The sequence below is a fragment of the Nesoenas mayeri genome, assembly GCF_963082525.1.
Source record: "Nesoenas mayeri genome assembly, chromosome: 5".
In the NCBI taxonomy this organism is placed as follows: domain Eukaryota; kingdom Metazoa; phylum Chordata; class Aves; order Columbiformes; family Columbidae; genus Nesoenas; species Nesoenas mayeri.
This window is the reverse complement of record NC_137548.1, coordinates 32,155,919-32,183,061: the sequence shown is the minus strand read 5'-3', so window position 1 is coordinate 32,183,061 and position 27,143 is coordinate 32,155,919. Positions and strand designations below refer to the sequence as shown.

The 27,143-nt window shown below is 37.4% G+C and overlaps 1 protein-coding gene across 3 annotated transcripts in view; it reads right to left on the bottom strand.

Moving 5' to 3' along the window:
* The window catches only part of STXBP6 (syntaxin binding protein 6), a gene marked incomplete at both ends in the record, with an annotated part of 91,846 nt that overhangs the window by 7,943 nt on the left and 56,760 nt on the right, over positions 1-27,143 (bottom strand). For 2 of the 3 annotated variants that reach the window (XM_080344701.1, XM_080344702.1), the window contains 2 exons: positions 24,985-25,150; positions 26,775-26,905. The exons of the other annotated variant lie outside the window; for it this stretch is intronic. In XM_080344701.1, the coding sequence (XP_080200827.1) occupies positions 24,985-25,150; positions 26,775-26,905 (297 nt within the window). The remainder of the gene's footprint in view (positions 1-24,984; positions 25,151-26,774; positions 26,906-27,143) is intronic. 3 annotated transcript variants of the gene reach the window in all.

Genomic DNA, 27,143 nt, shown 5'->3' with positions numbered 1-27,143 from the left:
AGATCTGCTGTATTTTTCTATGGGCAGTGACTTGCAGTAACTGCTATTCTGAGACTGTTTTGAAAGACTACCTTTGGATAAACCTTTCCAATGGAATGTCAGTAAAAGAATAATTAAAAAGTCCACTCCAATCTATGAGCAACACAGAAACCCATATGTCAGTAGTCTATTGAATTTCACCAGTGTATTTCTAGAGCATGTGTAGGTGGTTGCTGGTATGACTGACTGCGCCTCGTCCTTATATTAGTATCACTGCAAGAACAGCAATACTGGTACTGGATGTATTGAAGAATCATCCCGACTAAAAAATCACCTACAGCCTGCAAAATCTTTAAGCTGTTTTTCAGAAGAGGATAAACTATTGGGATTCAAGATCTGCACAGAAGCTTGTTCCATGACTGAACAACAAAACTGTCTGAACTGCACCCACGTAGGTGTAAACTTGTGCCCAGCAGCTGCACTGAGTCATTGAAGAAAAATGTAAAGAAATGTGATGGTCACCATCTCTGGAAAGGCTGTTTTCCATCTTTGTTCAGTTTTTACCAAAGATGTGACAACTGCTGTTAACCACCTTTATTTATATATATATATATATATTTTCCCTTCTATGAAGAATCTGACAAATTTCAGGACTCTTCATCTACTAGGTTAGAGACACAAGCTCCTCAAAGGAAACTTGCAATAGCTTTTCACATACATCTCAGGAAAATGATTTTATAACACTTGCAAGATGAGATAAACACCAGTAAAATATGTGTGTGGGTCAGCTGATGTTCTGAGGTGGTTTTAGTAAGAATGAACTTGCATTGTTCCTAAGATGTTCAAATCCAAGGGCCTGTGATCTCAAATTTTGCATGGCTACAAGTTCTCGCTGTGAGCAGCAAGAGTGGCATGCCCATGTTGCTGCTTTTTCTAAGGTATACAGAGATTCTCCCACTTTCGGAGCACACATTATCTTTCTGTAGTTTTGTAGAACAGATCCCAGAGGTTGAGACTACAGATTTTTCTCTTTCAAATAAACATGAGAGGAAAATAGAAAGGTTTAAATATGTTATCATTTTATTAAACAGTTTTTTAAAAGTCTCTATTAAGGGCAGGCACACAGCTGTCTGCTACCTAATAGTATTTGCAGACCCACTGAGTAACTGGAGTGAAAATAGTCCCAGATAACATGGGAAAAATGTGAATTTATACTGAGTTTAATATAATGTATTAGGTTAATATTAATTTCTGGTATCAACAAGACATGTATGTTTAGGCCAACTTCAGTTTGAAACTAAACAAATTGATCTTAATTCAGTGGGTTTCTTCAGTTTAATTTTGCTGTATATAAAAGCACAGAAACATATTCCTAATTGATTTTCAGTTACTGAAACAAGTGGCTTAATAAGGTCACTTCTAATACAGCTTTTTCTTCTATAATACTTTTTGTCTTATTATCTGAAGTTGTCTACCTAAAGGGACATACAGATTTCCAAATCAATCAATAACTACATAGCTTGGTAGTCCAATTTGCTAAGCAAATTATACAGTGTATTGTGAATTTGCTATAGTGAAATATAAACCATCGGAATTAAACACCCCTTTCTCCTTAGAAAATTCCATTAGTGACCTATATTATTATACATAAAGTTACCAGGGCCCCCAGGCACAGGAACAGCAGAAGGGCAGTGGCCCTTGTCTGAGTGCTTTAGACCAGTGATCCCAGCAGTGTTACTTGCTGGTGGACTTAAAAACTGAAGAAATAACACTTTGCAGGAAGCACCATGGCTCCTCTCAGATTAATGTTTAAATTTTTGCTTCTTATGTTCACAAGTGGTATCAGAGGGTCTTACAGCCCATGAAATCAGGTGACATTGCTTTAGGCCTTTTATCATGCACAAGAGAAAAGTACATCCTTAACCCAATATCTGAAAGATAGAGAGACACTATCATCCATCAGCATGGGAACAAGTCTATTTGTTGAAGAAACTAATTGGTCTCTAGAGATATCATTATTTAGTTTGCACTACTTGTTTTATCACACATTCATAAAAAGGTTCATTGCATTCTTCATTAGCCGTGTCAAATATATTTCAGGGGATTTATCTGTACATTAGTAATAAGACTCTACAGTGACTAATTTGTAAATACAAGCATTAACTTTTTAATTGTATATGCATTAAATACAGCATCTAGCAACTACCTTCTTCCAAGAAGGAAATAAATGCAATTACCTTTGATAATTAAGCAGCTCCATCTATCATGAGAAAACTTTTTTTTTTTTTTTTTTAATGTAAACAGATATTTATGGTTCCCATTGAACTACATAAAACTGGGCCTGTGTCACTAAATAAAGGCTGAAGGCCTAATGACAATCATTTCAACATCATTAATAAGATCACCTCTATCACAATGTAATGATTCTAATGCTTACACATACTGTTTACAATCAGATATACTGGTGCCACTAAAAAGCTCAACAGAATTTTGGAAATATTGATTGTAAGTACAAAGAATAGCTTTTTGTCTCCTTCACTATTTTGTGTTTTGTTAACTGCCTGTGCACTCATCACTTAAGAACCAAAAGCACTGAACAATTAAAATATCAATACAAAACTAAAGGACTCTGGGGCAAAGGGAAAGGTGCTCAACAATCAAGAATGAACATCTTGTGAAAGAACGAAGCATCGCGGAGGTGCTTTTTGTAAGTGGGAAAGTGGCCTGAAGAAGGGACGAGGCTACAGAGTAGAGCATTATTTCTCTTCTAAGTTACAAAACACTTACTGGAAAAAACAGTTAAAATTGACAAAAGCCAAATATAAAAAAACCACTAAGAGAGGAAGAGATGAATATAAATTCTGGTGTTCCTGACAAAGAATCATGAAAGAAATCTTAAGACTGTATTTCTAATTATAGCTAGGAATTAAGATTACTTTCCAGTTTATCTCATCACTCCTCAAAAACAGAGGTGACCAAGACAAAACATACCTTCAAAAGGGAATTTTGAAAATAAATCACCTTTTTAATTTCCAACTAAATTTAATGATGATCCTTTTGACTTATATAACAGACCAGCTTTAAATTCTTCCTTCGTTATAGCAGTTTTCTAACCTTGGATAACAAAGATTATTATTAGACTCCATACGCACCTATACAATTTGATTAAATTATACATAAAATCACAAAGAAAACCCCCGGTTTATTAATATTTTTATCTTGTGTTTGCAGGTTCCAAGTCTCTTACCAGCAAGTTACCCAAGCATGGGAAAAATGCTCAAGATGAACATTAATTTCAGGTCAAGTATTTATGTGATTTTTAAAGATAATACATCTATTTTAATGAACTTCAGAAATATAATAAAGTTAAGTTTTTCCCTTAAAGAACCACAGTCAGTTTCTTAGGTCTCTCTTAGCATTTCATCCTGTCACACTGCTAAATAGCATGAGCCTTGGTGATGACTTAAAAGGAATGCCAGTACTAACTGGCTACCATTTGGACTTTGAACTGCTGATCATTACCCTTGATGCCCACCCACCCATAGCTTTGCTGTGAGGATGGTAGAGGAGACAGCGTTGAATGCCTTGCTGAAGCCAAGGAAAATGAGAACTGTTGCTCTCCCTTCATCCACCAAACCACTCACTTCATCACAGAAGACAAGATGGTTGGAAACAAATTGCTTTTAACAAATCTCTGGTGCCAGCACTCCTTGCTCTCTGTGTTTCTAGAAAGGTTTTCCATAAGGATTTGCTCGATAGCCTTAGAAAGGTAAAAAAAATATTTCAAGTTAACTAGCAATTGAAGTTTTCAGGATAGAATTATTACCTGGTTCAAATAATTGTTAAATACTAAAGCTTCTCTATGGATGCAAATAGAATTCACACTAATTAAGATCTCATTTAATCTTCAGTCCTACACATAACATGGCTATTCAGGTTGGATGTTGTCTTAACCGTCCATGTCAAGTATTAATTTTCAAACTCCAGGCTTGATAAAAATTACTACCACCATCTGTGTGTCTCAAAGTAGAAGCAGTGTGGCTTTTGTGTGTGTGTTTGTTTTGTTTGTTTGGTTTTTTTTTTTCTTTTTGATTTGTCAAACCTTTTTTATCTAACTCCATCTTTATTTTCATAAAAGGTTTTGAAAAACACCTACCCATAATTACTGCACAGCAGAGTTCCATAGTGTTTCCTTGACACTAACCTCATTCACTACTCTTTTTAATAGACAGTCATAATGAGACTTTTTTTTTACCTAATGTCATTTTGTGTCTTTGAGAAGATGAGATCTTAAAAAAAAATTACCTTAATTACTTTCAAGGTTCAACAGTTCAATATTTTCATTGCTAACAAGGAAGGCGTATCCAAATTCTCAATGTGGCTTGCAAAATGTTAAATTTAGAAAGAGCTGTATTACAAAAAAAACCTTTTATGGTCCTACAAGGGACTACAGAAATCCCTTCCACAGACAGCTGAGCAGGATAAGCTTTCTTACCACAATTGGAAGAAAATGGAAGTATTATCTCTGATCCTAGTGCTCTTTTATTTTAAATACTGACATTAAACAACAAGGGACCATAAAAGTGAAAAAAAAAAAAAAAAAAAGAATTCTTTTATGAGTCTCTTGATAATGAGATCTACTCAGATTCTCTTCTGTTTTATTTGGTACTCCATAGTAACACCAAGGAAATTATTCATACTTTTGAACAGCTAAACTATTATAAATGCTTTTATACACACAGATTATTTGTGTTGACTGAAAAGATAAATGTTCTTACAGACACTTAAAGAAAGTTATGTTGCATAGACGATACGTGAAATAATGTTATCTAAAGCTTTACAAGTATTACTCTGTTGGGTGATCTAAGTAAGATCAGATTAAAAGGTGGAGAAACAGGATCAAAAAATATTTTCTCCATAGAAACACAGAAAATCTGTCAAAGATCAAGAAAAAGAAGAAAAGTCCTGCATAGGAAAAGTGTTTCTTAAGAGTGCCTGCACTAGGCAGGAAGAGACTGATCTGATCAAACTACTGATTCAAATTTCAAGGAACAAAATCAGAAAAATTAATTTAACATATCTTTGCTTCAATTTACTGTAGGAATTTGTCTCTTATTTTACTTTGCTCAAAATGTTGTTAATTCTTCGTGGGGTGGGTGGGGGAGTCAATTATGCTGTTACTTTTACTACACTTCAAGCAAATATCTTCTTACAGATAAATCCTGACATGCTAAAATTGACATTAGATAAGATTAGTGGTGACAGTTAATATTAGTGCTCATATCAATGATAAATAATTACAGTCAAGATTATCAACCCAGTATATGACATACAGGCCAAATATACAGAAATTTGCACCTTTGGAAAAAGCTTCATATGTAAAGATTCAAGCTGGAAAAGCCTTTGTATGTAATAATGTCAAAAACCTTGCAGGAAGAAAGCTTAATTTGCTGTCTAAAAAAGGTAATGTTCTTTGGGATTATAAACCAAATAAACTCTATAAACTTTACTGAGCAGTGATATTTAACCATTATAACAACTAGGAGTTAAAGGGGCTCATTCTGGAAAAGTTCTGGAATTCCACAGGATCTCAATTAATGCCACTATTACAGTCAACCTGCCAAGGAGCCAAATGTGCAATTAAAACAAAGAACAGCAGCTCTGCACCATGGCGAGCTTCCATTAGAGCATGAGATGCCCCATTTAAGCATTTAACTTAAATGCAGTTCTATTGGAGCTACAAGTAGAGAGCTGTGAAAGGTGTGGATACTGAAAAAGCTTGCAAGCTTTGCTGCTTCCAGTGAGCTGGCTGGTAAAATCACTGTAATTGGGATAGCTTCCATGTGGAGTTTTATGACATTGATATCATCCCATAAAGAAGAAGTACGGGTTTTTTTTGGGTTTTTTGGTAGACAAAATCCTGTAGTTCCTATATTTCCTCATGACTGCAAGCTGAATTATCCAATCAAATTCTTTCAAAATCAGAATTTTTTCTGTAAGGAATATTCAGAAAGAGGAAACAGATTTCATACAGGATAAAAAGACAGTGACTACTATAAAAAGTTATATTTCATAAGACAAAAAAATCTATTTTGAATTAAAACCTGTGGTAGGTTGACCTTGGTTAGCAGGCAACCTCCTACCCAGCTGCTTGCTTACTCCCACCCACTGGGTTGAGGGAAGAGAATCAGAAGGGCAAAAGCAAGAAAACTCAAAGGTTGATATAAAACCAGTTTAGTAAGTGAAGGGCAAAAAATAGGAAAAAAAACCAGATGATGCAAAACTAATCACTCGCCAGTCCCTGAGCAATGGCTACCTCGGGAAAAGGTGACCTCAACCCAGTTCTCATTGCTGAGCACACTGTTACATGCCATGGGGTATCTCCCTCATCACTGTGGGCCAGCTTCCCTGGTTATGCTCTGTCCCAGGCTACTTGCTGGGGGCAGACAGAATGAGAACCCAAGAAGACCTTGACATGCTGTAAGCTCTGCTCACCTAAAACACTTGTGTGTTATCAACACAATTTTGGTCACAAATCTAAAATATAGTGCTTTACTGGCTCTGTGAAGACAATGAGCTCCATCCAAGCCAAAACCGATACAAAACCTTATTAATGTTTTCTTTCTCAAGGCAATCCAAAGGGCTTACACCTCTCCAGATGCAATTTTTTCTTGTTGTTTTGTTTCAAATTCAATTCACCAAAGTACTGACATTTCTTTTAGGGTGGGTGGGAGAATCAGGTAGCAACATGTCCTGAAGATAAAACCCAGTATTTTTCTAAACAAATGGACTGCTTACAGTCATTATGTCAATCCTATTGATTGAGCTTCTGATTAAGTAGTGTTAATTATTATTAAGAAACATAATACACTAACCTGCTACAATGGAGGCACATAACACAGTGTATTTGTCAACAGATTCACACTTCTAAATCAGGCAGGTGACAGTAAATTCATGTCTGCTACAAACTCAACCTGTGTATTTACAAAAAGACTATTTAAGTAGTATATTCAAAATCATCAACTTCTGTTACCACATAGGCTGAAATCAAGTTGTAGCTCACGTGTACGAATGAAGAAGAGTGAGTAAGAACTGGTCAAGGTCAGGATGGAGTCAGTCAAGAGTTAGAAAACATCAAATGAAAAATGCAGCGTCTGGCCTGCGACTGACTGTCTGTGCGAGAGCAGCTGCCCTCAGGCAGAACATGATCTGGTAATCTAGGACCTACACATTTAAGGGAAATATTTTAGCAACATCCCAGCCATCCAGGACTGGTATAGCTATGTTTACGTCTGAATGTTTTTTCTGCTAATTGTGCACACTTCTCCTATGTTTTGATCAGCTATTGTCAATAATAAGAATCAACTTGAATGTAGCTTGTATCTAATAAGTCATCCTGAAAGAGAGCACTTTGCAAAAGCCACCTGCTCCTCTACTCTCTGTAATTAAGCACTGAAAACACCGCTTCAAAAAGAAGAAAGTGACCACAGGCAGCTCAGGTTTTTTACCTGGCATTTATTCAGATGGGAATTTAACTGCCTAGAAACAGATTTATTTTTTTTTCCAATGAAAAGGGGAAAGAGGAAGTTAAAAATTTCTCTAGTCTGAAAGCTTCCCCTAGGCTGACAAGGCTCAGGTCACTCCCACATATTACCCAGATTCAGCAATCAAACTGAAAAATTTTGTTAGGAAAAAGAATCATAAATAAATAAATAAGAAAAAAAGAAAGCAGTTGAGATAGTTGTTCATTATTGTAACACAGCACTGAAGACATGAAGGCAAATATCTTTCTCCACTACAACTTCACCTCTTAAATAGCCACATGAAAGCCTTATTAAACAGCTTGAGTTATTAAGTAGAAGATTACAGAAATAGCATTTATGTGATTATAATCCTATTAGATAATTCCCTCTCACAACTTAATGAACTCCCGTATCACATGAATGGAATGTTCTCTAGATAATTTCAGTATTTTAATTATCAGCCAGAAAGGATGACTTAGTGATCTGAAAGACAGAACATTCATAGAAAGTAGTATTTTTGCTAGATTTATTAATTTAATTATAACTTTGAAGCACTTAAAGCTGCAAATTTAAATCTGAACATCCATTTCTCTTTCAAGGGCAATATCCTTCCCAACTAAAACTTGAGCCTTAAAATTTAGACATCTCCCAGCTCAGCCGGAACAGAATGATTTCCATAGACTTTCACCTTCTTTGAAAGGAAACAAAAGAGTTCTGTAGGTCTTTGCACCTATCTTGGTTTTGTTAAAAACAAGACCAGTTAACAGGTGACCTTGTTTTTTGTTAAAAACAAGACCAGTAACAGAGCGCATCTGCCATGGTTTATTGTTGCCTTGCCTTAAACCTTGACAGCACCTGAGTCTGGAAAGTTTATGACCTTCAAAAGAATTATTTACCAAGGTCTGGTAACTGTTACCAGTGGTACATATTTTGCACTTAGTTCAGCCTGTACTGACCATGCAGCATTAAGAGTTGCCGTACACTCAAGTCATGGATCAATGTTTGATCTTTCTAAAAATCCGATGCTGCTCAGGAAAGTAATGCAGGTTTCAGACTAAGAAGTGATCTCAGATTAAGACTGATTACTACTTTCCCCTGTTTCGAAGTGGGGTAGGCAATTTCTTCTGATACAAATGAATCTTTTAATATCTATTAATCCAAATAGTGGCCAAGAACAGCTGTGAATAAAAAAAGGAAGGCAAATATTGCATATTATTTTGAAGTAGAGAGCATTTTAGATTAAAAATCCATCTTATTTTGTATTTTGTCTAAAGCATATAGACAGAAGAAAAAAAAATGGAAAACAAACAGTCAATTATGAGGACCTTTGAAACCTCTATAAACCTCTTAAAATATGATCCCATTCTTTTTAGTCTTCCTGATTTGCAACATCTGAAATGAAGCCTACATTAGTTCTAGTAATTCCGAATATTTTATACTGTAACAACATGTTATAATGTAACCCTAGTTTATAACTTCATTGCTTTTCAATCTGTTACTTACATCTGGATACAATTTCTTTATATGTATCTGTAATCTTGTAATGAAGTTTGATATATCAGTTCTCACATGAGAATACAGCAGATTTTTATTCCTGCTACCAGTTAAGTAATATCTCCATCCTGGGAATTAAACAGATGCTTCCAAGTTATTTCTAACACTAACAAAAAATACCTTGTGAATCATAACATTATATTTTTAAAAATCCTACTAATTATAAAGAATGTAGGAGGCAAAATGATAATCCTAACTGTTCAGCTGCAAAACCTTCATCAGCAAACAATAAAACAAGATAAACTTCATTGACAACTGAGATCAGTTTCTTCCTCTGCTCTCATTATTCACATCAGCTCTTTAGATTTGCAAGGTACATTTTAAGTTCCACAAAAAAACACCAAATGAACAAACACAAAAATCAGTCTACGGAGTAACATCCCACTTTTCGTTTTAGCCCTGGGTTTAATGTATTTACTGGAAAGAAAGCTAAAAAAGAGAAGAATGTGCTTGTATTTCAGATTCCTGCAATGACTGCAGCCTACATAGCCATTCCAGATCTGGACTGGTAGCTACCCAGGGTCTTGCAAGTACTATCATCACAGCTGCATGAAGCTCAGAAGATGCTGCAAGGTCACCTGAGGACCTGAGTAAATGGTCTTATTTCAAGACTGACATCATTAGACTACTGATAGTACTCTATTAAACTAAGTAGAGCTATGCTCAACTTGTCTGCATGAGCTTTTCATCATAGTTTTGTGTAAACTTTCTGTATTAGACACTGATGGAGTAAAGTTTCTTCACTTTTGCACCACTATCAAAAACGAACCATGTAGACCAATCACAATATCCAGGTGTTCAACAGCTAAATAACTTTGAGCTGAAGTTCTGCGTGAACGAAGAGGAGTCTGCTATGGTTCTTGAAGGGAGGTGAGGGAAGTCTGAAAGATACTGCTGACCTCAATTCAGCAGGAGTAGAAGGATTTGATATTAAAAATTTGTTCAGGTCAGAATAGCAATGACTTTCCCAACTGCAAGTTAAGTGAACACTTGAGAGAACTTTACCTTCTATACTTTCCTGTCCCCATAACGAGCTTTACAGCATCATTGCAGCACTAGACCTTTAGAGTGGGGAAGTAGAAGAGAAAAAAACCAAAGAAAGAATAATTTTATACAGGTTGTGCAAACTGAAGGTATGTAACCGTAAACAGAAACAGCAGCCAGCCAAGGTACTCACTTTATATTTTTGTCAAATGTAAATAAAAGCAAAGAGGGAAAGAAATCATGTGATGTTACATCCACCATTTGATGTTACATCCTATTAGTGGTCTGGCAATGGAAAGAGAATGGAAAATATTACATAGATCCATCAGTTACATATTACTTTAATAAAGAAAAGCTTCCAACAGAATGCAGAGATGAGAAAAACATCTTTACAGAATTTGTTTGTAGCACAGGATCTATCACAATTCTTCAGTATAACTGGTCTTTTGGTACCAACTTCTAACCTTCAATAATGGAAAAGTTAAGTGATTGGCATTTCAGATTTGATTCCACTCCTGGGAATCAAAACAGTGGTGTCCATACCAAGCCTCTTCTCTCACAATGTTCTACTGCTGCATGGTTGTAATGCAATGCAGTAAAGTCCATAGCGAGTGAAAGTGATATAGATCCAATCTGGTTTGCATTTTATGAGTTTAAATACTGTGAAGAGAGAGGTAGAAAATAAATAAACTATATCCTTAAAAATTACTATATTGCCACAGTGGGCATACTGAAACAAACCTTTTGCAAGAGAAGTAATTATGAACAGCAAAACCCCAAAACTTTGGTCTAAGATATCATCAAGACTACATAGAGTGTTCTATTTCTTAAAATTTTATATTAAACAATAATGCTAATTCATGAAAAATAATCATAAAAGTATCAAGTCGTTGCAACTAAATTTTATGGGTTAATTTTCAAATGACTTGAGTAGCCTGGAAGACATTTTCTTACTTATCTCCTACCTAGAGTGATGGTCTACAACTTTGTATTTCAATTTATCTCTTCTCCCAGGTAAGAAATCTAAATAGTTTAGAAACCTGGGCTAGGAGGAAGTTTTCATATATATGTTCATCTGGAAAATAGATGAAAGATGCCAGACATCCAGAGACCAGCTTTTTCTTCTAAGCTGAAGAAGAAGAGCGACTGACATTCTATTAAAAAGTGGCTACTGGATATATCTAATTAAGATAGGATGGAATGGCTGTTAAAATTAGTGAGTGGGAAACAGAATTAGATGGAGTTAGAATAGGCTATTTTATCCAATGGCATTGCCAGCAGTTTTTTTTTTTTTAAATAGTTAAGTACACTGAGAGAGATGAAAACATAGAGGAACACTGTTTAGTAATAACATACTTACATAGCATTGTAGATTTAGCTTTGCTGGGAAGAAATTTAACTATGTATTAACACATAAAGGAACAATTTAAGTTGTTCTATTCCTTTATTCTTCTAACCGGCCTTCTAAATCTGGAAGTCCTACTCCAGGTGACCTGGAACGGATTATGTTTTTCTGCCACGTGGAACAAAGGGATCACCTCCCAACATCCCAGCTGCTGAATAACGGTTTTTATCCTCCTTCCTCTCAATTCCCAGAAAGTCTACAGATAGAGTATGTAGTTCAACTGGTGTAGTTTGCCTCATCTGCACACAGATTTAGCATGGACTTCTCCAGTATTTAAATACTGTTCTCCAATTCATTTTTTGGAACCCCTGAACATGGGAAGGTCAGCCACATTCAAAGGCAGTTTGAACTGCAAGAACATAAATCAGAGGGAAAAACAATCCTGATTTTTTTTTGTGCCACTGCAGTGGCGCATTCTGTGTTTCAAATACCAGGTTTACACAAAGGCAAAATGTAAGCCTTTCATAAACAAACACAAAATCCCCACAAAACACAAACAAATGAAACCCAACCAAAATACGCAGCCCCTTTACTGTAGACGTTACAAACTAAAACAGCACTATCTAAATAACATTGCATATGAACAATTAGAAAGAAAAACTAAATGTTAGAAAAACTAAATGCTAGTAAACAAGACTATTCAAACAAGGTCTTCTGCGCATTCTTATGCCAATATGGGAACTGTGGAAAATGAAGGAGATGCTAGAATCCTTCAGAAGAGAAATAACGTACACTATCAAAGCAGCAAGAGGGCCATTGCTATGAAACCAGATGGGGGGCATATGTGTACTGAACTGTTCTCACCTGTGTCAACAAGACAGGTACAGGAGACTGAAAATGTCAATACTAATGAATTCCTGCTAGTTATGAAGGACTACGCTGTGTTAAATTTAGAATGATTTTTTAAATAGAAACAATGCTGGAGAAGATAATTTAGACTTTATTCAGATGTACAATAATGTCACTGCCTCAGGACTTTTAAAGTTACAGTTCATGAAAAATATGTCATATGTGATTTTTATGCAGCAGATCAAGAAGTGATTCTGAGACAGATCAAGTCCTATCATTTCTGACTGAAACTGGAAAGAATCAAAATTCAAAAAGATAATAAAGATACTCTGGAGAAAAAAAAAATAATCAATTCATTAAGCAACAGGTGGTTCCAAGCAACGCTTTTCAAATGAGCTTGTGGCTGTGGGATTTTCAAAGAACATGAGGTCAGATGGCTGGAGCACTGTCATTTTAAGAAAAACTTACTTAATGCTTCATTTGAGTTTTCATGTCTGAAGCAACCTAAGAATTTACACAGAATTCATTCTCAAGGATTTAAAAAGCTCACAAATATTAAGAACTGGATTTGGATTCACACAAAGGTGTGTCCCACACAGGTGTTCTCATTAGTTCACTTGCAGTTGTTACTATTGATGCACCACTTGCAATCACTTTTCAGACTGAGAAAAAATGGCTTCACAAAATGAAATAGCAGTGAAAAGGAGGATTTTAGTTTTTGAAACAGCTGGGCATTCAGGTGGTGCAGATTTCCTTTTTAAGGATTTCATTTGGCGATCATACAAGGCTTTTTTTTTGGTGTGCATTCTAATAGTTCTGAAGTCATTACGAACATGGACAATTACTGTTCTATGCCAGAGCTCAGCTAGATCAAAAAGTTTTTATTAAGGATGAAAAAACCCTGGCTTGTCTTGCAAGGTTACACACAAAGGTGAGCAGAAGACAGCCTTCACTGCTCAATTAAGGTACAAAAGTGTCGAAACAGAACACGCACCTAGTTCATTTTAAGCAAATACTGATGAATTCCAAAATGCTCGAAAGTACATACAGAAAAGCAAACACATTTTATCTATACAGAAGTATACCTATATACAGATAAATATACTGACTATGTGTAAATTAGACTTGCATTTTCAAAAACCTACTAAAAACACTAAACTAATAAAGCTATACAAGGCAAAACAGTAAAAGATACCTCAGTAAAACAAATCTGGGTCAAATTGGCAGTGAATACCTTTGCCACTATTACCATAAATTATATTAAAGACAAATTCCCCCCCTGGGGTAAGCAGCACCTAAAATAGTCCTTGAGGTGGGCTTACAGGATTAACAAACTGTGGATATAATAACTGAGGTGTGCTAAGACCAATCAGTCAGTAAAGCAGAAAAACATTAACTTTTCTTCAGCCTACTTACCAGGAATTTTCTTTAGGGAAGCACAGCAAGTATCAGCTACTCACATCAAGCATTTCAAAGATGTTGCAAACCTCTTATCAATGTCATAATTAGTTTATGAGTCCAGGCAGTTGCATTTCATCTGCAATACAGTAACCTTCTTTATAGCTGGAGGATGTGCTCTCTAGTGCTCACTGCAACACAACATGGGACCCACATAAGCTTTTTCTTGTGGCAGGTAGCCCCGTGGCACTGTGCTCTCTCCTGGAATCAGATTCGTGGCCTGACTGACGTACAGAAACTTGGTTCTGTATCAAGTTTATTTTTACAGGCTGTTCACTTTGTTCCACAAAAGCACTTTTCTAGGCAGACCTCTAATGCACCAAAACCAACAGCACAGTAACTTGCAAGTCACAATAAACAATATACACAGTTTAAATGCAATTTTCTAGGAAAATATTTACCAAGGCACAGACACACAGTGAAACAAAATACACACAAGCATATGGCTCAAAGGTGCTGGAATGCACTACAGATACCACAACAGTTTGTCAGAACTGCATTATAAACAAATTGTATTTTATTTGTAGAGGAGAGAAGTAAATGGAACTGCCATAGTGGATCAGACTGGTGGTCCGTCTAGCAGAACACATTACCACCTTCTCAAAGGCATATAATACTGCTATGAGGAAACTGAAGTAACTACACAATGAAGTCATCCCCAAGCCTCAATAATTACTAGTTTGCTTGATGATCAGAAGAACAACAGAAGAGTAGATTACTTCCAATCTTTGCTTATTAATAAAATTATTACCATATTAATATCTTCATAACCTTTTAAATGTTTTTACGTAGGCAGTACATTAAAGCAAGGAATTTCATAAGCTAAGTGGTTTTCTTTTTCTTTCTACCTTTGATCTTTTTGTCTTGATCTGGTTTTAGTGCTAATAAGTGTTCCATTAAAAAAAAATGATAAGATATTATCTATAATTTTTCAAGTCAATTACATTCACAGACTTTGGTTTCTTCTAGAGTTCAACATCATTATTTAGTTTTGATGTCCCCACCTTCCTGCCTCCAAAATACAGTACAATCCAGTTTAAATAAAAAAATACAGTTCAAAGTTCAGTCAAAATTACAGAAATTAGAAATTAATAATTGAAGTCTGGAGAATATATTCCACAGAGATTAAGAGCCAAATCGACAGATCACAAATGTCTTTCAGCAAAACTTATCTTCTGTATTTCAAATGTACTTTGGTTTCACAGTATGTTCTGGATTGGAAGGGACCTCAAAAGATCATCTAGTCCAATCCCCCTGCTGGAGCAGGAACGCCTAAGTGAGGTTGCACAGGAACATGTCCAGGTGGGTCTTGAATGTCTCCAGAGAAGGAGACTCCACAACCCGCCTGGGCAGCCTGTTCCAGTGCTCTGTCACCCTTACTGAGAAGAAGTTTTTTCTCAAATTTAAGTGGAACCTCTTGTGTTCCAGCTTGATCCCATTGCCCCTTGTCCTATCATTGTTTGCCAACGAGAAGAGCCTGGCTCCATCCTCATGGCACTCACCCTTTATATATTTATAAACATTAATAAGGTCACTCCTCAGTCTCCTCTTCTCCAAACTAAAGAGACCCAGCTCCCTCAGCCTTTCCTCATAAGGGAGGTGCTCCACTCCCTTAATCATCTTGGTTGCCCTACGCTGGACCCTCTCCAGCAGTTCCTTGTCCTTCTTGAACTGAGGGGCCCAGAACTGGACACAATATTCCAGATGGGGTCTCACCAAGGCAGAGTAGAGGGGAAGGAGGACCTCTCTTGATCTACTAACCACCCCCCTTCTAATACATCCCAGGATGCCATTGGCCTTCCTGGCCACAAGGGCACAGTGCTGGCTCATGGTCATCCTGTTGTCCACCAGGACCCCCAGGTCCCTTTCCCCTACACTGCTCTCTAATATGTAATTTCCCAACCTATACTGGAACCTGGGGTTGTTCCTGCCCAGATGCAGGACTCTACATTTTTCCTTGTTAAACTTCATTAGGTTATTCCCCGCCCAACTCTCCAGCCTGTCTAGGTCTCGCTGGATGGCAGCACAGCCTTCTGGCGTGTCAGCCACTCCTCCCAGCTTAGTGTCATCAGCAAACTTGCTGATAGTATACTCTATTCCCTCGTCTAAGTCGTTAATGAATATATTGAATAATACTGGCCCCAGTACTGACCCCTGAGGTACTCCACTAGATACTGGTCTCCAACTAGACTCCACACCATTGACTACCACTCTCTGGCTTCTCTCCTTAAGCCAGTTTGTAACCCACCTCACTACTCTATTGTCTAGACCACACCTCTGCAACTTAGCAACTAGGATGCTGTGGGAGACTGTGTCAAAGGCTTTACTGAAGTCAAGGTAGACCACATCCATGGCTCTGCCATCATCCATCCACCTTGTAACATTCTCATAAAAGGCTATGAGGTTGGTCAAGCATGACTTACCCTTGGTAAAGCCATGCTGACTGCCCCTAATAACCTTCTTATCCTTGATATGCCTTGAGATAGCACCAAGGATAAGTTGTTCCATTACTTTCCCAGGGACAGAGGTGAGGCTGACCGGTCTATAGTTACCCGGGTCCTCCTTCATGCCCTTTTTGAAGATTGGAGTGACATTTGCTTTCCTCCAATCCTCGGGCACCTCTCCCGTTTCCCAAGACTTGGCAAAGATGATGGAGAGCGGTCCAGTAATGACCTCAGCCAGCTCCCTCAGCACCCGCGGATGCATCCCATCTGGACCCATGGATTTATGGATGTCCAGTCTATTTAATTGCTCCTTAACCCAGTCCTCATCAACTAAAGCAAGCTCCTCCATTGACCTGGCTTCATCTGGGGTCTCAGGGGTACAGGGCTCCCCAGGACAGCCTCCGGCAGAGTAGACAGAGACAAAGAAGGCATTCAGTAATTCTGCCTTCTCTGTATCTTCCACCACCAGGGCACCCACCCCATTCCTCAGTGGGCCTACATTGCCTCTGGTATTAGTTTTATTCGCTATGTATTTGAAAAAGTTCTTTTTGCTGTCCTTGACCCCTCTCGCCAGCTGTAATTCTAAGGAGGCCTTGGCTATCCTAGCTGCCTTCCTACATCCTCTAACAGCAGCCTTATATTCTTCCCAAGTGGCCAGCCCCTGCTTCCATGACCTGTAAACTCTCCTCTTCTGCTTGAGCATACCCAACAGATCCCTATTCAACCACGCAGGTCTCCTTGCTCCCTTCCTTGACTTCCTACGTGTGGGGATGCTCTGATCCTGAGCGCGGAAGAAGCAATCTCTGAATGCAATCCAGCTCTCTTGGGCCCCTTTTCCTTCAAGCAGTCTTGCCCATGGGATTTCCCCCAGCAATTGCTTGAAAAGGCCAAAGTTAGCCCTGCTAAAGTCCAGGGTTGCAATTCTACTTGCTATTCTGTTCCTGTCACACAAGATACTGAACTCCACCATCTCGTGGTCACTGTGACTCAGGCAGCCCTCAACCTTTACTGCTTCGACCAGACCCTCCTTGTTAGTGAGGATGAGATCCAGCAGTGCACCTCTCCTAGTCGGCTCCTCCACCATCTGCATAAGGAAGTTATCATCAATGCACTGGAGGAACCTCCTGGACTGTGGCTGGCTGGCTGAATGGTCCTTCCAGCAAACATCAGGGAAGTTAAAATCACCCACAACAACCAGGGCCTGTGACTGCGAGGCCACTCTCAGCTGCCCATAGAAGGCCTCATCAACTTCCTCAGCCTGATCTGGTGGCCTGTAACAGACACCCACAACAGTATCACCCCTGCCAGCCTGCCCCTTGATCCTGACCCATACACTCTCAACTCGCTCATCATCCACTCCTGGGCAGAATTTAGTACATTGTAGTTGCTCTCTCACATAGAGAGCAACTCCACCACCACGCCTGGCTGGCCTGTCTTTTCTGAAAAGGGCATAGTCATCCATGACCACATTCCAGTCATGTGAACTGTCCCACCATGTTTCTGTAATTGCCACCAGGTCATAATCTCCCAGTCGAACATAGGATTCTAACTCCTCCTGCTTATTCCCCATGCTGCGCGCATTGGTGTACAGGCATTTCAGGGGGCGAGTAGAGCACACCCATTTCTCCCTAGGAGCATAGGAGGCCACCAGGTCCTCATCAGTTTTAGAATGCTGCCCCACTGGGACAAGCCCAGCTACAACCCCATCCCCCTTCGAGCCTAGTTTAAAGCTCTCCAAATGAGCCCAGCTAATTCCTGCCCCAGCATCCTTTTGCCCCTCTGAGATAAACCTTTCCCACGTGACACTGTCCGGACTGGTGTCTTATAGAACCAACCATTATCAAAAAATCCAAAGCCCTGCCTGTAGCACCACCCTTGGAGCCAACCATTTAGAGAATGAATTTTCCTATTCCATCCCACATCGTCACTTGAAGATGGAAGGAGTGAAGAAAAGATCACTTGAGCCCCTGACTATTTCACCATCCTTACCAAGACCTTGAAATCATTCTTCATTGCCCTCAGACTACGGGAAGCAGCTTCCTCCCCATCTGTCTGGAAGACCAGACAGATTCTCCGGTTGTTTTTAAATACCGGCATTGATGCCAGTACAGTACATTACTGTATATTGCAGATTGGCTATAAAACAAGGAAATATCAAATTTGTATCAGTTTCATATTACTACAACCTTTACCTTCTTCCAAACTGAGAAATTTATTTAAACTTGAAAACTTTAAACTCCAATCTAATACATTTATAAAAATCAATACTAACCTAAGTTAGTAATATTTTCAATACTAACTAATATTTATACCTAATGAAAGTCCAACCAACCATGAACTTCCAGAATCACTGTTGTGGTTTAACCCCAGCTGGTAACCAAGTGCCATTCACTTGCTCAGTTACTTATCCCCGACTCTCCAGTGGGGTCGGGAAGAGAATCAGAAAAAAACCCCACTCTTGTGAACTGAAATAAAGACAGTTTAATAGGACAGTAAAGGAAGTGAAACTACTACTTCTGCTATTACTAGGCTAAACAAAGAATTGCACAATGCAATTGCTCATCACCCATGACAGATGCCCAATCTGTCCACGAGCAGCAATTCCCCCCTCCAACTCTCTCAGTTTGTGCACTGAGCATGATGTTATACAGTATGGAATATCCTTTTGGCTAGTTCGGGTCAACTGTCCCAGCTATGTCCCCTTCCAGCTTCTTGTGCACCTCATTGGCTGAGCACAGGAAGCTGAAAAGTCCTTGACTGCTCAGGAACAGCTAAAAACATCAGTGTATGATCAACGTTCTTCTCGTTCTAAATGAAAATGCAGCACTATACCAATTACTAGGCAGAAAATTAACCATTTTCCAGCTGAAACCCAGACAATCAGTAATTACTACAAAAACACAGAACTCCACTCTTTAAAAACCGAAATCTGGCAATTTGACCCAAAAAGCTTCCTCATTTCTATGACATACAGTAATATTCTGCATCCTGAAGATAACATCTCACATACCTTCATTCTTTAGAAAAGGCAAAAAAACATATTGCTTAATGATTTCTATACTATATTGCCTCAGAGTTATACAGAACAAAAAGGAATCAACCTTTATAATGATAAAGTCCCTTTTCATTTTATGTACTCCTACAGATTTTACAAGAACATAATGTACGTTTTTGCCCAAGATTCTCATTTTAGAAAGTTAATTTAGAGCTCCTACTATACACAATATTCCTATGGAACAAGCAGTCAACTATTCTTATTCATTCTGATCTCAACACATGGCTTTTATTCTTAAGATAAATAAATAAAATCCATCCAGCTAAATAAAAAAATGGTAAGCAGAATTAACTTTGACACAAATATGCAGGGCATTAAAGCAACCATCTGAAATGCTCTTTGGCAGCAGAAGACTTATTTCTAATATTTCATCCTCTAGACTGAGAGTGGCCTTTATTTTCTCTAAAGCAAACAACTACATATTTGTTATACACTGACAAGAAATATCTTAATAGAATACAAAAAAATGTATTGTTTCTGTATGGAAACATTGCTAAGATGCACCTGACCAGTAATTTCAAAATGGCAAAACACCACCAAAATATACTGTGTCCCCCTTCTATATATATATATATATATATATATATATATATATAAATATAAATTTTTTTTTTTTTTTTGTCAAATTCATGTGCATCAGAGTTAATTTACAAGTTAATTTACAATAACATGTTCAATTACACACTTTTTTCCCAATATTCAGTGGCTACCAGATAAGAATAGAAACCAACAACTACCAGGTATCTGACAAGGATAGAGGGAGCAATTATTTTTCTTCCCATTCTAATTCCTAATGACAAGTTTTCATTCATCTCCTTTAGTCAGTCATTATTCTTGCACAGTATGGTAAACACCACTATATGCTGAACAGGTCTCAAACGTGGTAACCTAACACGAGTCAATAGCATATGAAAAAAGAATTATTCATTACTATTTTTATACTGGCAATATATTATTGGAGGAGTAAAAAGAATGATACACTAATAACTCCTGCCAACTGTTGTAGAGAAAAGGTTATAGGGCAAAGATGTCATTACTTTGGGCTTCTAAGAATATTTTAATTAATTCAGCAGAATGGCTGTTAAAATCAAATCATACCGGTAAGACAAAACTCAAACCAAAAAAAAAACAAAACACCAACTCACATGATTACCACCTTTCTTCAAGCTCCTTTCCAAGGATTATGCATTTTTAATATGTATCTAAAGGTGGCAGTAACTGTTTATTCTAATAAGCCTAGAATTAAACTCTGAAGAGCTTCAAATGCTGTATCACAGGGTTCTACCTAGAAATTAGAGTCAAATTCATCCTCACTGTCAGTCTAATGTTATGTGAAGAATTAAGTTGTTCTAATGAACACAATCTGTAGGTGATAAAATTTCTGCACACCATTCCTCTCCAACTTTATTTGTTACATTATTGATACAAAAGCAATACAATCTGATTAACCTAGTCACTGAGTAACAATTACTCTAACACAAAGATACTCCAAATTAGGCATATTCCAGTATCAGAATCTGTATGTTAGAAAGATACAGAAGTGGAAAATATTTCCGACATCAGTCAAAAAGCCCTCTACTCCCAAATGCCTGCCTTTCCTCTCCAAAATAACATCCAGAATGCACGTAAGCTATGGAGAAGACTCTTCTGAATTCTAAACTGAAATATTTAGAACAAGATACTAGTGAGAGGAATCTTGTTACTGTCTTCCTAAATTTGAATTTGTTCTTTGTTCCCAGAATTAGCACCCACACCTTTAATAAGATCTCATTATTGCTGAATTTACTATTGTCATTAATTAAGTTACAGAAAACAGTCTAGACTATTTAATTCTACAGACTATATCCTTACATGGTACTCAAATGAAAATAAAGCAGAAAGTGGTTCTGGAGAAGAAGAATCACGAGCAGTCCTCTGGCTCATAGGGGGAAGTGAGTGAGTGAGTGAGCGAGTATTTTCTTTTGGAAGGAATAAGGCTCAGCAAGACTTGTAAACAAGCCTTTCAAGCTCTTTCATCTTTGGGCCCACTTGGGACGAAGTGTTCTTTAGTGGAAGTTTTTTCCTTGTTTCTGAAAATATGCATTAGCTACAAGATACACATTACCTATATGATGTGCACATCTGTATCATTACATACATAAAGCATGTGAATGTATGCATATATATTTTTTAATAATTTACTTTAAAATACTTGTAGGATATTAGAAATTAAATTGACTAACCATCCAAAAAGAATATTGCTTTCACATCTCCTAGAAAGCTCAAATAGTATCACTCAAAACAAATGATGCCTTGCTAGAAGGGATGAAGGGGCATGCTTCATTCAGAAATCTGACTACACTAAAGTTTAAGAATTATTTGAACATACTGCTTTGGCTAACTAGCAAAATACCTTGACAAAACAATAACAACAACAACAAAAGCCAGGCTGCAAATTCCGAACTGAATTTAATTAATTTCAAGCTACATTCTCATGTATACGTTTTTTTGGTTTGCTCAACTACAGTTGGACCTTACTTTTTTCCAGTCAGGATGAATTTAAGATCAACAACACATTTCACTGTATTTTCTGTAAAGAACTCTGATACACAGAGTTTTGATACACAGTTGGCCCACCACTGGACTTCAAACGAGGACCAGAACTGCAGGTGTCTCCCCAGTGTCCAAGCCTGCCAACTACCAACTCGCAGAACAGCTTCGAAAGTCACTGAACTGCTGCTCATGGTCACGTAATTACCCTGTTCACCTCAAAGTAATAGTCTATAACATAATCCAATGACTGAACTAACTTCAATGTATTACATATTACCAAGGAGACTTGCCTTTAAGTGGGTGATATTTCAAAGCTGCTATGACAGTAGTTTGCTTATTTTTAATCAGTGAAGGAAGCATGGCTCCACTAAATAAATACATCTAAATATAAAGTAATGCAAACGGTTTTGAAGATGATGGAAAGATTAGTGAAATATAGAATCATAGAATCATTTTGATTGGAAAAGTCCTTTAAGAGTGAATCCAACTGTTAACCTATCACTGCCAAGTCCACGTACAAACCATGTCCCTAAAAACCTCATCTACACATGTTTTCAAACACCTCCAGGGATAGTGACTCAACCACTTCCCTGGGCAGCCTGTTCCAATGCCTGACAACCCTTTCTGTGAAGGCATGTTTTCCTAATATCCAACCTTAAACCTCCCCTGGCACCATTTGAGGCCAGTTCCTCTCATCATATCACTTGCTGCTTGGGAGAAGAGACCAACATTCTCCATGCTACAGCCTCCTTTTGGGTAGCTGTAGTGAGCAGATAAGGTCTCCCTTCAACCTCTTTTTCTCCAGGCTAAACTGGCTGTTCCTCCAGCCACTTCTTGTAAGTCTTGGGCTCCAGACCCTTGTATACTAGAACATTAGGAAAAATGCTAAACAACATTGCAAAAAAAACCTTTAAAAACTTAGCTTATTTTTTTTTTCCCCCCAAAATTAATTATCTGTATTTTTAAGAATTACCAGCATTGGTGCTAGAACAGTGTTTTTGGAACTGAGTAAGAATTTATCTGTATGCATGAACACACCCATAAAGCTCGTAATTACAGTATAGATGTGGTATTTCTGTAGAAAACTTAGCATTGCATTAAGAATACCAATCTAAATACTCAAAGGAACAGCAGATATTTAAACAGACTCTTGCACCTTACACATTACAAGACCATTTTCAATAATACAATTGCTTTACCTTTTATAATTATTGATATCACATACCGTGATACTGTGATTTGTAATGACGACTTAAAAAAAAAAAAATTGATAGGTTTCCCATTGCTCAGTGAGGCTGACACACAGAGAGTCACTGGAATTTAGGGTCAACTATCATTTAGTTTACAGTTATTATAGATTCTGTAACCCAGTGTGAGGAGAAAATGGACAGTGAGAAGAGAGCAGAAGCAATATATCAATGAGGAAATTTATTAGTCCTTGGCCCTGTACCACGTCCACAGTCTGTACTGTGTGTGTACACACACAGACTGCATCTGTGCACTGCCCAAATGACAGGCAAGGAATATGGAAATTGTCACCATCTGGTATCGGACGATGGCTGAATAAGCCTTTTTATAATAGTTATGAAGTTGTAATACAGAGAATGTGGGTATGCCTCATGGACATGGTATGGTCTAGTGTGTGTTAGAAAAGCAGAATTCAAGCAGAAGTTTACGAATCTCAGTGTTTTTTGTTTTGGTTTGGATTTTTGTTTTGTTTTGGTTTTGGTTTGTGGTTTTTTTTTTCACTATGCTGACACTTGTTTAGGATAAAGATTCATATTTGGGTCAGTCGAATCAGGAACTAAATTTTGGACAGGTCGAGCTTATCAGAATAAAAAGATTTCAGAGGCTTCAGTGTGTGGTAGTTTATTAATACTGACTTACTAGCAGGAAGGATGGAAGTGAGTATTGTTAGCAAACTGTTGCCAAACAAAAACTTGGTAAGAGATTTCATCCATATCAAATAGAAAAATTGTAGAGTATCTCTTCTCTCATCAGTGCAGAAACTGCTCCTCCCTCCTGCCCACCATACCAAAAAGAAAACAAAGGAAATCCTATTAATGTGAAAAGGGAAGAAACAAGAGAGGAAGGTTGCAAGAAATTTTCTTCCTTTTTTCTTAGTTTGAGAAGACACTAAAAGGATGATTGACAGAACAGTTCTGACTTATGAAGAAAAAGTTAGTGGTAACCTGAGCACCAGTAGCTAAAATGTAAGCACCAAACTGGAGATTATTTCCCCCTTCCTCAAGTTTACCTTGGGTGTTTTAGAGGAAAGGTATGTAAGACAAAATAACAGCCAGAAAAAAGAACATATAAAGGTGGCTGCATAAAATATAGTTCTGATCATAGTGTACAGGAGCATATGCTAGATTTATGAAAGAAAAGAATTACCAGAAAGAACTGAGTAAGGCTTTCCATATTTATGATTGATGTCTATTAGGGGGAAGGAACAACAACTAAAAACCCCAAGTCATCTTGCACTTCTACAGTTTGGAGACTCAATGAGAAAAACAATTTTTTACTCCAGCTGTGACAAACAGTCAGTGTAACAGTTTTAAAAACTGTTCTGTTTTAAAGCAGACAAAAAGACAACTATTTTCAGAAATTTCAGTCTATGGGAACAACTAAACCAGTTTGTTTTCCTAGAGAATGCTTTGTGAAATATGTGAAAATCCTCCCCCAAAAATAGTTTTTGTTGCTTAGGTAGTAGACGGTAAATACCAATTTCACATATTGACAGATTTATTTTTTTACCTAACCAGACTTTTTTTTCAGTGTAGCCCTGGAAATTCACCTTAACATCTGTGACTTATGAAACATAACAAAACTCTGTTTTCTGTCAAGATCAAAGGTAAAAAAAAAAAAAAAAAAGGAAGTTTAGTACATAGACTTGTGAGGAAATAGCAATGCAGAACAGGCTTTTACTAGGAAAATTTTCAGACCATCCAGAAATGTTTCTGGATGAACAAAAGTAGGGAGACAAACAGCAATCATGGTTGCTAAAAAGAGGGAGGAAAATAACTTCTCACCAGGTGGGTAGGGGATGTTGCCTCTGGAAATGAAGACCAGGAGAGCAAAGGTAGCAGAAGAGTGTGAAGTGGTGCTTGACTGAGAAATGCTGAAGCCTAGAAGTTTGCTACTGTGAAGTTAGCATATTCAGACCCATGACTTCAAGATATAATTAGGCTGCAAGCTCATTTAAACACAGAATAGCTCACATGTAAATCTGCACAAAGTACTCTACTTTGATTGACTTACCTCCCATAATTTTAGATTGGCAGTTGATAAATTCTGGCTTCTTGTCTGTGAGGTATCGCTGACAAGTGTGATGTAGGACCTGAAAGAATGTGCATTTTTCTGAAGCTGTGCTTGCTACCCATTGGTCAAAAGCATTTTCAAATAGTAAATCAAATTCTGGGGAATCCTAGAAGAAAAAAAAAAAACAAACCACACTACTATTATTCCAGTTTTACAAATGATTTGGAGAAAGATATAGAGATATTATTTTTAAAAGGTATTATGTTGAAAAAAGCAGAAAGGTCATATATCTCAAGACCACCCTGGGATTACTTTTCCTTTCCATATTTTTGGATGAAAAAAAAGCGAGGCAGGAAGCTTTTTTCTTACAGGTATTTTTAATGAGTAATATTCAGCCATGACAAAAATGCCTGAAAACAAAATTGTTCAGACCAAAAAATTGAAAGTTGGAATCTCATAAGAAATTCTTGTTCTCTACAGAAATATAGTTACTTGTGTCTTTTACATTATGCAAGGATTTGTGCCTCTCAGCGTGAAATCTACTTTCACACTATAGATATTATTCTGCTCTGGATGCTCAAACAAAGAAGGGAAACAAGTAGCAAATCCTAGTTAATGCATTTAAATTATGATCATGAAGTGTTGTATAGGTCCCGGCATAACGTGAACAAAAGAGCGCTCCCAGAACAAATGAAAGCCCAGTACCATGCATAGTTGCCAAAATAAAAGGATTTAATGCAAGAAGTATTGCTATATATTCAGCTAAATATCATTTTTGAATTGAGGACACTAGGAATTCACAGGAAGATAAGTTTAAAAGGAACATGTCTAAGCTTAAAACTTGTTAGGACTTTCAATCTGAGAGTATGCCAAGTATCTGTTATTTACATAGCTGCATAGGAGATGCTGCGAAAGAGCCTAAAACTCATATCCCTTACCTATTTGTCATTGCTTTCATTTTCATTATTCCTTTACCCAGCAAAAATACAATTCCACCCCTTACATTCCATTGGGCAGTGGCCAGAGGGCTCCTTTTTGCACAAAAGACTGTACTTGATGGTAACAGAATTCGCTGCACCACTGTTAAGAAGCCTAAGTGACTGATGATAGCACAGCTTTGAACAAAGAAAGGGGTTAGTCACAAACATATTTTGCCTTACCAAGAACACAGTAACTCACTTGGTGATCGCACAATATAAGCCACATTCCTAACTTGTAATTCTGCTTATTACTGAAGATTTGTATTCATGAGCTTATTACATATTAATATGACTTTGTCTTGAGACAGCTCAAGGCCATCTGTATATTCCACATTAAAGGAATATTCCAGAACTATTTAGTCTTTGTTTTGTTTTAAATCAGTGTTCACGTGCCATTGGAAACAAAACCACACTACTACGCTTTGTAGAAAAAAAAAAATGAAATGTAGAAGGATCTGAGGAGAAGACTGTCCTAGAAAAAATGCAAGGTTCACAATATTCCACAAGCTTGAACCTCAGTAACCTCTCCTGTCCTCGCTTCTACTTACTGCTCTATCTTACAGCACAGTTGCATGCCAAAATGGACCCCAAGAGGCTTATAGCTGACGAGAAGGCAAGCAAGGCTCTTATTTTGCTCTTCACAAAGAAGAGAGTGAGTAGGAAGAAAAGTAGGGAAAGACAGGAAGAAAAGCTACATACACTATAAGCTTTGGCCTCCTCCCATCTTTCCCATTAAAATCTATTTCACATATTCCACTGCATTATTTCTTTAGTGGTCAATTTTCATCTTCTAGAACTGTTCAAACTCACCCGATTAGGGTCTATACCGTTGACCTGGCGAAGCTGCTCGAGCATCCACTGCGTTCTCTTGACAAAAGATGTAGAGCCTTCAAATTGCTTCACCTTCGTAATAGATGCCTGAGCTGGCTTCTTGTTTGTCACTGAACATATAAAAGAAAACAAAAATAACCCCTGAAACTGGCTTAGTATTTCAGGAACATGCTGTTTAATTCACTATATCCGTAGCTGGTTTGCTGGTGTATTTTCTATAATGTCCCAAAAAGTAAACACATGTCACTGACTCTGACAGTAAAAAACATTCCTTTCCTGGACATCATACTGAAAAGCACATTCCTTATTGTCAGATGGTATGATGCTAAACAAGCATTATACTACACA